This window comes from Cnephaeus nilssonii, assembly GCF_951640355.1.
Source record: "Cnephaeus nilssonii genome assembly, chromosome: 4".
Classification (NCBI taxonomy): domain Eukaryota; kingdom Metazoa; phylum Chordata; class Mammalia; order Chiroptera; family Vespertilionidae; genus Cnephaeus; species Cnephaeus nilssonii.
In genome coordinates, this window is record NC_137075.1 from 53,138,830 (window position 1) to 53,152,629 (window position 13,800).

Here is a 13,800-nt window from a genome sequence, read left to right on the forward strand (position 1 = left end):
TGGGAAAAAGGGATTCTGGAGCAGATATCCCAGAATGATCCCAACGCAGAACCCTTCACACGGATTCTCTAGCTTTTCTTGACAGGTGCACGGGCAGAGAAGGCATTTGGTCCTCGAGGCAGTGTTTACTCGGGGAATTACGACGATGGTGTCCAAGCTTAGGGCAATCGAGGTGACCCTGAGCGCAGGAGCAGCCCTAGGACTGCGGCACAGAAAATACGCTAGCCGATCTGTCACCCTTCCCCCCTTCCTTTCCCAGGGGATTGGAGTAGCGTTGGAGTCGCTGACGCCATCCTTTCCCGCCTCTGGCTTGCAGGGAGCATGCGCTTCCTTCCACACTTGGTCTCAAGGAGAGTAAGGCTACGCCCTAGCGGCTCCGCGGCGGGCTCCGCGTCACAGGAACTTCAGCACCCACGGGGCGGACAGCGCTCTCCTCCACCTGAAGACCTGACTCCCGAGCGCCCAGAACCCTTTCTAGTCTCTTTACTCGCTAGCGGCGTCAAGCCCCACCCCCGGCTGGGTTCCCACCACTCTTCCTCCCTGCACCCGCCCTCCTAGCTCTTCCTGTTTTTTACTCTTCTTTTTCATTCATAACACAAGCCACCGCTCCGGGAGCCCGGCGCCAGGCTGTGTCTGAGCCAAGAGTGGAAGAATGGGGTTCCTTTGGACCGGCACTTGGATTCTGGTGTTAGTGGTCCACAGCAGCCCAGTTCAAGCTTTCCCCAAACCGGAAGGCAGCCAAGGTACGTGGACACTTTCCTTCCCACTTCCCTTTATTCGCCGCGAAAACGTAAAGCGTGGCATAATACATGAGCTGCAAATCACCTTGCCTCATTTTCTGATCAGATCATATCTGCGCATATTGACAGAAAATCCGTTCGAATTTAGAGAGAGATCCCCCCCCTCACTTTTTATATGATAGAGCAATAACCTGGATTGTTTTTGAAATATTTTATTTTGCAATTGGGAGAGGGAGGCTTTTCTGCCTAATAAAGTGGCTTGGGTTGTTAGGTTTTGTTTTGTTTTCTAGTTGTCTTACCATCTTTCTCAGACACTCGATTCAGAACAAGGTTGGGGGAGAGGGAGTTTTTAATGTGCTAATAATACCAATCTAAATTATGCTCTGTCTAATTGAAAACAGCTGGTAAGCCAAGTGTTAGAACTATATGTTAGTTTCTGGTAAAAAACAAGTATAATTCTATTAACTCAGGAAACACAGCAGGATAATAAGCAAGGCAACATGATGGTCATTGTATAATCTTGATAATCTTTGTTAACATATATTTTTGTTTCATGGTTATCCAAAATATGTCTCCTAATATTGGTTTTGCTTTATGAAGATTTTATTTTAAAGAGACATATTGTGTCTGTCCAAAACACAATTAAACTTATATTTTTGTGTTTATTCTAGGCAAACCTGTACATAATAGAGAATTAAGTGCAGAAAGACCTTTAAATGAACAGGTAGGTCAAAAATAAAATAAAAAATTCTATTTCAATTTATTTTAGTTATTATAACTTAATGTAATTATGTTATGACATTTTAGCCATTTTGAATTCACAAACTTCAGGGGATTAATAATAAATGGACATAAACTAGGATGGGCAATATAATTTTGGTAATATCTATATAAAACATAGAGTTGACTATGTAATAATCCAGTAAGGTCCACTCTATTGTAAGATTGCTTATTTTTTCAGAGATTTACTTTTCGTCAATAATGTAGGAGAAGGGGATTAATACCTATAGACCATCGGCCTTTTATTTTATCTCACTTACTCCTTATGATGATGTTTTGAGATAGAAATTATCTATATTTTACAAACAAGAAAACTAAATCCTATGGAGATTACATTATTTAGCTGTAAGAATTAGTAAGAGGTGGAGCAATGGTTTAAAACCAGGTCTATCTCCTCTTTGTTTCACAGATTGCTGAAGCAGAAGCAGACAAGAGTAAAAACATATACTCTCCAGGTAAAAAGAAACTGTTTTGATGTTAATTTAAGTGATGTAGGCTCTGAGAATTGTAAATTAAATGGATATTTTGGGTTTGGGGCTTTTCTTACAGAAAACAAGCCAGGTGAAAGCAATTATTCCTTTGTTGATAACTTGAACCTGCTAAAGGCAATAACAGAAAAGGAAAAAATTGAGAAAGAAAGACAATCTGTAAGAAACTCTCCATATGATAATAAATTGAACATGGAAGATGTTGATTCAACCAAAAATCGAAGATTAATTGATGATTATGATTCTACTAAGAGTGGACTGGATCATAAATTTCAAGGTAAATGAGGGTGGGAAATGTTGCTACATATGTTCTCTAATTTGGACTTCTCATTGTGGGTTAGGAGAAAGTCCCATATATATATATTTTTAAAAATATCTTATATTCTCACAATCCTCTATTAATCAGGTTCAAACTTGAGATAAAGCCCAAATTTACTGGCAATGTACAAAGCCCTAGCTCCACAGAAGCCCAAATTTTATTTGTTCTTTAAAGGTCCCTTTACTGCTACTTTGAAATATTTAAATCTACTGCTTATGTTTTATGCTATTTAATATTTAGCATCTATATATTTATATATCTACATCTGTATATATATGTATATAACTACCTACTTAATATTTTGCTTTAGAAGTCTCAGAAGCACCTCAAACTTAGCATGGCAAAGATTAATCTCGTAATATCTGTACACCTTACAACCTAGCCCTCTTAGAGTGCTCTTTCTCTAAGAAAGGCACTACTTCCCATGCAATTTTTTCAAGAAAGTAATCTAGAAATCAAACTACTTCTCTTTTTCCTGGCCCCTCAAATTGTAATCCACCAATCTTATCAATGTCACCTCCTGTGTCTGTCAATGTTTTTTCTCTATTTCTAATCACCAATCTCTAACCACGTCTCACTTCAACTCAGCAAACTCTTCTACTGGATCTTCCAGCATCCACTCTGCCCCTCTCCAACTCATTTTTCACGTAGCAGCCAGAGTGATCTTTTCAACACACAAACATGTTACTCTTTTGCATAAAGCCCATTAATAGATTGCCATTTCCCTTGGGATAAAAATCAGAATCCTTAACATGGCTTCTGTAGTCCTGCATGGACTGGTTCCTGTCTACTTTTCTAGATTCATCAAGCACACATGATCTGATAAAAAAAAATCTTGTTCCTTTCTTCATGGCACTTAATGCAATTTGCAATTTTACATTCCTCAGTGTGACTACTTAGGATTTATCTTTTTATCCTAAACTAAACTGAAAACCTCACAAGAACAGAGACATTGTAGCCCCAGTGTCTGGGTGGTCATGAATTCATTGCATGAATTCATAAATGAATGAACGAATAAGAAAGGAATACATGAGAGAATAAATGAACTACTTACCTAGGCATTGAAGAAGAGAGTGTGTTTTCAATCCTGAATACTATTGCTTAGGAGTGACTGCAGATTGTCTTATATGTCCTTGCTCTGCTCCATGGCCCAAGAGAATTATGCTGATTATCTCTGCCAGAAAATAACTGCCAACTTTTATAAGATATCACAGCCTGAGGAGATTTCAGATATACTGTGTTGTGCATGTAATAAGGTGGGACAGATGGTTTATATTTTGACACATTTTATATTGCATACTAGTCCCAGAATTTTTTTTCTTGAATTCTACGTTTTAACCTAAAATATGTTGGCTAGAAATAGACACTGGGCATTGCTGTATACAAAAGAGATTAAACTACTTTGAACTGACATTTGATTTAATGAAATTTAAAAGCAGTCTAATGTTTGAATTTTTTTGGTCAAACCGATTGTGCGTTCAGGCAAAGGCACAGATCTGTTTGTGATCTGATCACTATCTTGAGCAACTTATTTTTAAATTATTCAACATTTTACTACCATCCCAGGTGGGTTCCCAATTACCAAGTGTCAGTCCTGATGGCTCTAGGTTTCCCTTAGGAGTCATTTTAAATCTATTTAAGATTACACATAAGATTCTTGGAGAGAAATGATTTATGAGTGAATTTCTGGTCTCTTTTCATACCCTGGAAATCCTGGAAAGAGCATTTGATAGCACCAAGGTGACTAGAACTCAGAGGCATGCAGACTTACACCCCAGAATGGGGGGTAGGGAGGGAACCTAACTTTTGTGGGTGCTTTCACATCTTTAGGAAACCTCTAAATGGGCTTGTGATATAGGCCTATCAATTCTCCTTTCAGTGTGTTCTGCACCATGTGTGATTAAGGATTTTTTCCAAGTTTCTTTTATTAAGTAGTCCTTCCAGGTTCCTGTGTGCATTCACCAGACAAATGTTCACTGCACAATTACTATGTATCAGACTGTGAACTAGACCAGCGATTTTCAACCTTTTTCATCTCCTGGCACACATAAACTAATTACTAAAATTCTGCAGCACACCAAAAAATATATTTTTTGCTGATCTGACAAAAAATATAGGTAGTTTTAATTCATTCACAATGGCTATTGTTGTATTGGCTATTGTCATTTTTTTCTTTTTTTTTTTAAATAAATCTTTATTGTTCAGATTATTACAATAAAGATTGGGGTTCTCTGCACTTCCTGGACTTGTAAGTCTATTTCTTTCACCAGGTGGGGGAAGTTTTTGGTCATTATTTCTTCAAATAGGTTTTTAGTATCTTGCTCTTTCTCTTCTTCTGGCACCCCCATAATTCGGATGTTGGTACGCTTGAAGTTGTCCCAGAGGCTTCTTACACTATCTTCATATTTTTGGATTCCTTTTTCTTTTTGCTTTTCCAGTTGGGTGTTTTTTGCTTCTTTGTATTTCAAATCTTTGACTTGACTCTTGGGATCCTCTAGTCTGCTGTTGGATCTCTGTATATTATTCTTTATTTCAGTCATTGTATGCTTAATTTCTAGTTGGTCCTTTTTCATATCCTCGAGGGTCTCACTAAATTTATCAGCGGTTTCTGGAAAATTCTTGAAAAACCTTATAACCATGGTTTTGAACTGTATACCCAGTAGTTTGCTTCCCTCCATTCCTTTCATTTGTGACCTGTTTCTTTGTCTCTGAATTTCGGCTGCTTTTCTGTGTTGACAGAGTGGCTTTGTGTGCTAGGTGTCCTATAGGGCCCAATGGCTCAGCCTCCCCAATTACCTGAGGTGGACACTCTTGGTGCAACCCTTTGTGGGCTGTGTGCACAGTTTTGTTGTAGTTTAGCCTTGATTGTTGTTGGTATCACTGGGGGGAATTGACCTCCAGGCCAATTGGCTGTGAGGACCAGCTGTGTCTACAATGAGAGAACTGCTGTGCTGGAGACACCCTTATGGTGCAAGACTTGCTTCAGTGGGGCTTTGGTGCTCATTGAGTCTGCCCCTTGAGTGTGTTACTTATGGATGTGAAGAGTTATAATATGGTATGGTCTCACACTGACCATGGTACACTGGCTCTTGGATCTCCAAGGAAGTGCAAAGTCAGCCACTGCCTGAGTCCACCCAGCAGGAGCTGTAGAGAGATCTGCAGATTCCTCCTCTTTGTTTGGCGTTTGGCAGTGCCCAGATGAGGCCCAGCTGTGAAGCAATGCAGGCTGCTGCTGCAGAGTTCTGGCCTTCTTTTGGAAGCTTTGAAGCTCTCTGACCCAGCTGCAGTTTGCTAAGTTTTAGGTTGCAAAAAGACAGACCATTCATATGCAAAAGTCGCTGTGCACAGCTTGGGTGGAGTTGTAAATTGGGTGGGGCGGGGTCTCAGGGAATCACCAGGGCGGGGCAAACAGCAATAGCTGCCAGTCAGCCCTGCTCCATAGAGGTCCCCGGGTCTCTGTGTCTCGAGGCCCCATGCAGGAACAATGATTTCAGCAAGCACCTCTGAGAGAAAGCCACCCTCACGTTCCTGTCCCGATGCCAGACAGTCCAGTTTCTCCCTGTATGAGTCTGGGTCCCCAGAGTCTCACCCGGAACTGGAGTTCAGAGCAATCTAGAGCTTGTACTTCCCTCCTGATTGAAAAAAACAACAGCACACCCAGTTGCCAGCCCATTTCGCGTGCTCCATACCTCTGTACTTCCGCACCTCCACACCTCCTACCAGTCTCAATGCGCTCTTTTCTTTCCTTCTAGTTGTAGAACTTCCACTCAACCAGTTTTCCTATGGTTCTGGACAATACTTGTTTTATCTTTTAGTTTTGATGTGGTTGTGAGAGGCAGCAAGTACAGGTGTTTACCTATGCTGCCATCTTGGTTGTTCTCTGGCTATTGTCATTTTTTAAAAATATATTTTTATTGATTTCAGAGAGGAAAGGAGAGAGTGAGAGAGAAACATCAATGATGAGAATCATTGATCAGCTGCCTCCTGCATGCCCCCCACCGGGGTTCGAGCCTGCAACCTGGGCATGTACCCCTGACCGGAATCAAACCCGGGACCCTTCATTCTGCAGGCTGATGCTCTATCCACTGAGCCAAACCAGCTAGGGCTATTGTCATTTTTTTAATTTGACACTCTAAGGGAGAAGAGGTCAGTGCCCCTGACTAAATAGACAGGTATTGCATGTTTTAAAAAAAATTCTTGTGGCACACAGGTTGAAAACCACTGAACTAGACAATAAGCTCTGTGCAGTTAGGGACCAAGCCTGAACTCTTTGTTGTCACTCTATTTCCAGTTCTGGCTTATATTAAGACTTTCATAAAAATGTATTGAGCAAATGAATGTCAAGTGCCATATTAGATGCTGGAGATTCAAAACATAACTTGGCAAAACCTAACAAGGCAGAACATGGCCCTTTTACATTCACTTCTTAGAATGTTATAGCTGCTTTTAAAAAGTTATAAATGTTGAACTCATGTTTGGCTTCCTCTTGATGGTCTACACAGGAGGGTGAAATACCCCTTCCCCAGCATCAGAGAAGTCATTCTGAGTAATTCTGTCCATTTTAGAGGAGCCAGGGGAAATCAGAGGAAGGTAAGGAGCAAGGCCCGATGGTTGTTATTGACCCCATCCAGCGAAGCTCTGCTAAGGGAGGCCTTCGTTCCTAGTTCAAGGCAATACAGCAGTGCAGCAGAGGAAAGAGGCCATTTCTTGAGTGTTGCTAATATTCTCCCTGTTGTGAATTAAATGTACTGAAAAGCAGTCATCTCAGTTATTTATTTCCTTTCCCATTTATCCCTTGGGGTCTGAAAAAAGGAAGACTATTGGTAGCTCCAGCAGGCAACCAATAGTCTTTATTTTTCAGATCCTGAGGATAAGTGGGAAAGGAAATAAATTCTTCTAATTCTGCATAGACCCAAGCAGTTTCTGCTCCACCTATTCCCAACAGTCTGACCTGTAACCCACAAATGGAAAAAAAAAATCACACCGAACTGATAATGGGTCTCTACTCCTGAAAAAAACCAAAACAACCACCACAAAACACCCAGATGATGAATCCAATTTTCAGTCAGCCAGGAGAGGAACTGATTTTACAGAATGTTTGTGTTCATTAGTCACTTTAGTTCACAAGGGTCAAAGGGACCAGAGTTCATGGGTTGGTTGACAGCTCAGTAACCCCAATATCATGCCAGAAAACTTCCAGTCCTCCTGGCATAATCACACTATTTATTTTCCTTGGCTTCTTTCCAAACAACAAGAAAATAATCAGCTCAGGCTGCATAGACTTCCGTCTCCATAGAATCGGAAAGACCATGGACAACATTTCTTGTTCGAATCCCCAGAAGCCATGGAAGAAAGGGGCAGAATCAGAATAGAAATACTAGGTTCTTCCTTCTTTAAGTGAATATGGTCAGGATTATTTGGGCAGAATTTGGCCAGGGATTCAATGTTTATTTTCTCTAGAAGATAATTGCAGTTCCTTTATTTCAGGTACAAATCCACTGTCTGCTACAATAACACTACGTTAACTTTCACATAATACTTTGCAATTGAAAAGGTGCTTTTACATCTTATTTCATCTTATCCTCACAATCCCATGAAATAGATACTCTTATTATATTCCTCTAGAGCAGTCTAAGCATATGTAGGTAACAAGACATTATCACTGGGGCTATAATTCTGATCGTTCCAATCTGCCTAGAGGTGACAAGGAGAGTTAAGTGCCCTGTAGAGTGCACATATGAATAGACTGCTCCATGTGATATAGATTGGAAAAGACCAATTGACTCCTGGGAGTTCTCCGAGGACAAGGCACACTGCTTCCTTGTCACCAACCCTACTGCATCGTCCCTTCCCTGAAGTAATGCTACCAAAGTATTCCCAGGAGAGCCAAGGATACATATTTGTAGTCTTCTCTGCAGGCATTTACATAGATTTACATACTGCTTTGTGCAAATCTGTTGTCACATTTTAAAAGTTTAAATTCCAGGCACATAAAATAAGTTCCCTATTCTTTAGAGAAAGAGGCTTGTCACACTAAGCTGCTTTATACTAGTATAAAGGCACTCTGGCACATATTCACATAGAAGTGAACATTTAGGCTCTGGCTGGGTAGCTCAGTTGGTTAGAGCATCGTCCCAATATGCCAAGGTTGTGGGTTCGATCCCTGGTCAGGGCACATACAAGAATCAACCAATGAATGCATAAACAAGTGGAACAATAAATCAACATTTTTCTGTGTGTGTGTGTGTGTGTGTGTGTGTGTGTGTCTATTCCTCTTCCTCCAAAAAGAAAAAAATCAATAAATTTTAAAAAATTGTAAAAAGAAGTAAACATTTATTCCAGGTTAGTCATAAAATCTTGAGCACACACTCTGTGACTCGGTGTGAGACAGGTTCCCTCCACCCCCTTGGTCCGTGAATTGGCCTGCCAATGGGGTACATACTACTAATCTACTCCTTTCATGGAAATAGAATATCATTATTTAATATATAGAAGGGTGCTTTAAGCAATATGGCATACTAGATAAATATGGCATACTTCAAAATTAGAAGTATACTATTATTTGTATTATTAGTGATAATAAAAAATAGAGAGGCCTTTTGTGTTGACTTCAGATTTTTCTGCCTCTTATAATCACATCAGAGGCTTTCAGAATTTTCATTGTCATCCTAGTTTCTTCACTTAACATTAAATTTTATTTCAAACCAAAAGTTTCTATGGACCAAGCACCACTATAAATATATTCCAAACATATTAAAATGTACAAGAGCAAGGTATAGATTATAAATCTAATATGATGCAAGAAATAGAACTATGTTTTCACCATGATGTGAAATTGTGATTGCTCTCTTCAGATGACCCAGACGGCCTTCATCAGCTAGACGGAACTCCTTTAACCGCTGAAGACATTGTCCAGAAAATCGCCACCAGGATTTATGAGGAAAATGACAGAGGAGTATTTGACAAGATTGTTTCTAAACTCCTGAATCTTGGCCTAGTGAGTCTCATGCATGAGAATAAACCAAATTCTTAATACAGTTTGGAATATGCTAAGAAGCCAAGCCATTTGATTCAAATAGTTAAATGTTTATAATGCATCTACTTTATGCTAGGTACCATAGGTTTCCAAGACAAGTAAGGCACCATTCTTTCCCTCTAGAAAAGTAGAGTCTATCAGAGGAATTAGACAAGTACACTCATGCATATGATGGAAGCTACATAAGAACCATAAGCTCAGTTTGTTTGCCAGAGGATGAATTATATCCACTTGAGCTATAAGGAAAAGCTTCAGAGGAGGAGGTGTTAGAAGTGAGCTTAGAAAGATGATTAGGATTTAACCAGTTTAAGTAACAGACATGTGTGAGGTAAGAAGGAAATAGCATGTACAAAGGCATGCAATATTTAAGAAACTAAGCAATCCAGTTTGACTCTCTGCCTCAGCTTGGCTCCCAGCCCTACACAGCCCTCACAGGCTTCAGGGGGGTCCTAAATTTTCAGGTTTCAAAGGTTACCTGACCATGACTTGCAGCTGAGGGTTGAGAAACAATCCTCAAGATGTATCTCAGAGTAAGTGTTCTGTGGGTTCCAACAGACAAGACTGACCACTTGCATGGTGAGTCCAAAGACACTTCTTCCTAGGAGTGCTGGTCAATCACTATGAAGACCTACATGTATGGAGGCATAAACAAGGGTTGTCCAGAAGGGGGGTCAGAAGATTCTCTTGTCTTCTAGAACTCTGTTCAACTACAGAGCTTATTCTAGATATTTTTTAGCCATAAAAATGGGAGTAATAGCCACATATGTTTTTACTATAACAGATCACAGAAAGCCAGGCTCATACACTGGAAGATGAAGTAGCAGAGGTTTTACAAAAATTAATCTCTAAGGAAGCCAACAGTTATGAAGAGAAACCCAATAAACCCACAAGCAAGACTGAGAGTCAGAGTGGAAAAATACCAGAGAAAGTGGTATGTATATGTCAATATACATGAGCATGCAATGTACATGTGTATGTATGCATATGCGTGGACATGAATGTGTGTGTGTTTACTCTAATCTGCATGTAATTAATACAATCTGTATATAATTAGTACCTCACTTGGTGCCAAAGAAGATTTGGGGTATGTGATATTTTTAGCCCACCTAAATATTCATGAAATACCAATAACTTAAAAGATATAAATGAACTCTACTTTGAAAATAATTTCGAGATCGTGTGATATTACATAGTAAAGGTTACATCTTATATCCTGCAGTATAATGACACATAATATTATGTAAAATGGTTATTTCACATAACAACTATTTGTATAATCCCAGTGTACTGAAATTAAATATTTCACAGCTCTTTTGGTATCCAACTTTTGTTCACTGTGGATATCATTATATGCCCCCCAATTTTTTTTTTTTAATTAAAAGCTCAGGTTGACTTGATCTACTGCCACACCCACTTTTATATCCCCCAGACCTGGTTGCCTGAGCTACCTCTACTCTACCCTGTGCTCCCTAACCTGCTCCTTCCTCTTTCCATTGGTTCAACGGGGTCTGTCATCCTTTACTTAGACCAGTCACTCATTATTTTCTTTGCTGGACTCCTTGCCTCTTCATCTCTTCTTTAATCTCAGCCAAACTGCTGAAATTTTTGTCTCCTCCTTGAATTCTCTTTAAAACTCTAGATGGAGCTAACAATAGGAAGATATCAAACTCCTCACCTCTTCTTTGATTTTCTCCACCAGAACACCCAGGCCCCATGGCCTCTCATCCCCTTCAACATCCTATCCCAAACACAAGGAAAAAGAGTATAGGCTTACATACTCCTGTTTTAGAGGGGGCTGGGACACATAAACTGGGTCTTGGTTTTTGTTATTAGGTAGTCTAAAAGCTCTCTTTTGTTCTCCTTACTTCCAATCCCCATCAGCTGCCATCTTTTAAAACAGTTTTTGAAGATCTAGCCACTGTAAAAAAAAACTTTCTAGCTTCATCAAAGAACTCATGACTTTCATTCAAGCTTATCAGTCTGAACTGAAACTGACATACTGTTAGCTATTTTCACTATCTTTTACTCCAATTATATACTCCTTATTTCCCATCTCTAAAATGTCCATATTCTCCACCTGTTCACTCATGTTATCTAAATGCATCAATGTAAATAAAACACAGATGAAATATTTTTAAATAAATATTTATTGAGGTACCAGCTCTAGCTGGTGTGGTTAAGTGGTTAGAGTGGCCTGCTCACTGAAGAGTCAAGGGTTCGGCTCCCGGTCAAGGGCATGTACCAGGTTGCAGGTTGACTCCTCACCCCTGAACAGGACATGTGCAGGAGGCAACCAGTCGATATGGCTCTCTCACATCGATATCTCTCTCACTCCCTCTCCCCCCCCCCCCCGGAAAAAAAAACGCAATGGAATAAATATTTATTGAGGTACCAACTATGTACCAAGCATCAGGGATATAATGCTCATTTAAAAAGGCATAATCCCTGCTCTCAAGAAGCTTAAGATAGATGGCTTTTAAATAGCCATGTATTTTAATTGCAACTGCATTAAGTGCTCTGAAGAAAGAAACATGGTTTTATGAGCACTTATAAAAAAAGGAACTTGTCCTGGACTTAGGCTCCAGGAAGGCTTCCCTAAGAAAGCAACCTGAGCTGGAAACTGAAGGCTGAAGAGGAATTAACTTGTGACCATGAGAGCCAGCATGTAAAAAAGGATGTGTGGAGTATCCAAGTAACTAAAACAAGCACAGTGTGGCTGGAACATAGAGAGAGAGCAATAGAAGATGAGACTGGGGAGTGGACCCAGGTCTGACCAGTCAGGGTCTTATGAGCCATGGATGGATTCTGATCTTTATCATAACAATGGAAAAACACTGAAGGATTATAAGCAAAGGGGTTACATAATCACTTTTTTAAACAACTCTGGGTACAAATGCAGAAAATGCAATATTGGGAATAGATTGGAGGTGGGTGGTGTACTAGTTAGAAGATAAGAGATGAAGGCAGCTTGGACTAGAGTTGGGTAGGGAGAAAGAGAGAAATGTACAAGTTTGGGATAAATTTTGAAAGTAGGTCTAAAAGGGCTATTGATGGATTGAATGGAAGAAAAGGAAGAGGAAGAAGCAAAAAAAAAAAAACTTATAAATTTCTGTCTGGTTCATTGAATGGAGAATGGATCACTAATATGAGAACCTGGGCATGGATCAAGTCTAGGAAAATGAGTCTTGTGCATCTTTCTAGACAGCCCTTAAAATGTCACCCAAAAATCTCCAAGGTGTGACTGCTCTACTCCTGTTAGATATTCTGATAAGGTTTCCTATACCTTGCACCATCTTTCTTGGTAGAGTCTGTGAACTCAAAGCTTCTCTTGTTGGTGAAAGGCAATTTTACCAAGAGACAGTCATGAGAATTGATGGAAGGGAACTCAGCCAGAGCAGAAACCTAGAAATTCCCTAATTCTCCCCTGAGCAGGATCCAGGGTCTTCAGTCTCTATGTCCCAATGACTTTTCCATGTGACTAGATGCCCATCCTCATGCCTAGAAAAGGGTTTGATCCTGCAGGAGCAGGCAAAGGAGGAAGTATTCTTTTTTTTTATTTAATTCTTTATTGTTGAAAGTATCACATATGTTTCCTTTTTACCCCATTGACCTCTCCCCACTCCCTCTTGCCCCCCAACACATGCTCTTCCCACCCCTGCCACCTCCCCCAGCACATGCCCTCACCACCACCCCTATTGTCTAAATGCATACAAATCCTTTGGTTGATCTCTTAGGAGGAAGTATTCTTGTATTTCACAGTCAAGGGCACAACAGAGGAAAGAATCAAACTGGAGTGTCATTAGTTCTAACAAAATGTTTATTTTTCATTGATTTTTTAAAATTCCCACTGGAGATTCCAATGGCAGCAATTCAAGATGGTTTTGCTAATGGAGAAAATGATGAAACAGTATCTAACACCTTAACCTTGACAAATGGCTTAGAAAGGAGAACGAAAACCTACAGTGAAGACAACTTTGAGGAACTCCAATATTTTCCAAACTTCTATGCACTCCTGAAAAGTATTGATTCAGGTAAAAACTGTTTTCTGACTATGTGGAACAGAAACAATAGTTCCAGGAAATGTGTGGGTGGTTTTCTCTTCCTGTTTTCAGTTTCCAAATGTAATCCTCAATGACATATTGTATCCTTGGGAAAAATAGTTCATATCAATTTTTTCTAAAGAAGTGTACTAGTCATGGCAATATTTAGGAAAGGATAATCAGGAAAGGTGGGGTTTCTGGACAATTTAATCTTCTTGTTAACAGAGGGCTCATTTATTTGTTCAACAAACAGTTACTGAACATGTGCTGCGTTGATGGTACTGGAGTGAACCGGGTGCAGGTGTGTAGATGAATCAATGTCCCAGCCTGACGCAGTTCAGCCTCAACTCTTATTGCAAATATTCCCGTTTTAGTGGGAACAGTGTGTGGAACATAA

At 39.9% G+C, this 13,800-nt stretch overlaps 1 protein-coding gene across 1 annotated transcript in view; it reads left to right on the forward strand.

Annotated features, from left to right (window-relative positions):
* The first annotated feature begins 353 nt into the window (after window positions 1-353).
* Window positions 354-13,800, forward strand: part of SCG3 (secretogranin III) — a 43,819-nt gene continuing 30,372 nt past the window's right edge. Inside the window, exons 1-7 of the mRNA XM_079767642.1 lie at window positions 354-743; window positions 1,412-1,464; window positions 1,930-1,975; window positions 2,070-2,285; window positions 9,182-9,324; window positions 10,145-10,294; window positions 13,217-13,394. Coding sequence (XP_079623768.1) covers window positions 653-743; window positions 1,412-1,464; window positions 1,930-1,975; window positions 2,070-2,285; window positions 9,182-9,324; window positions 10,145-10,294; window positions 13,217-13,394 — 877 coding nt within the window. The 5' untranslated portion in view covers window positions 354-652. The remainder of the gene's footprint in view (window positions 744-1,411; window positions 1,465-1,929; window positions 1,976-2,069; window positions 2,286-9,181; window positions 9,325-10,144; window positions 10,295-13,216; window positions 13,395-13,800) is intronic.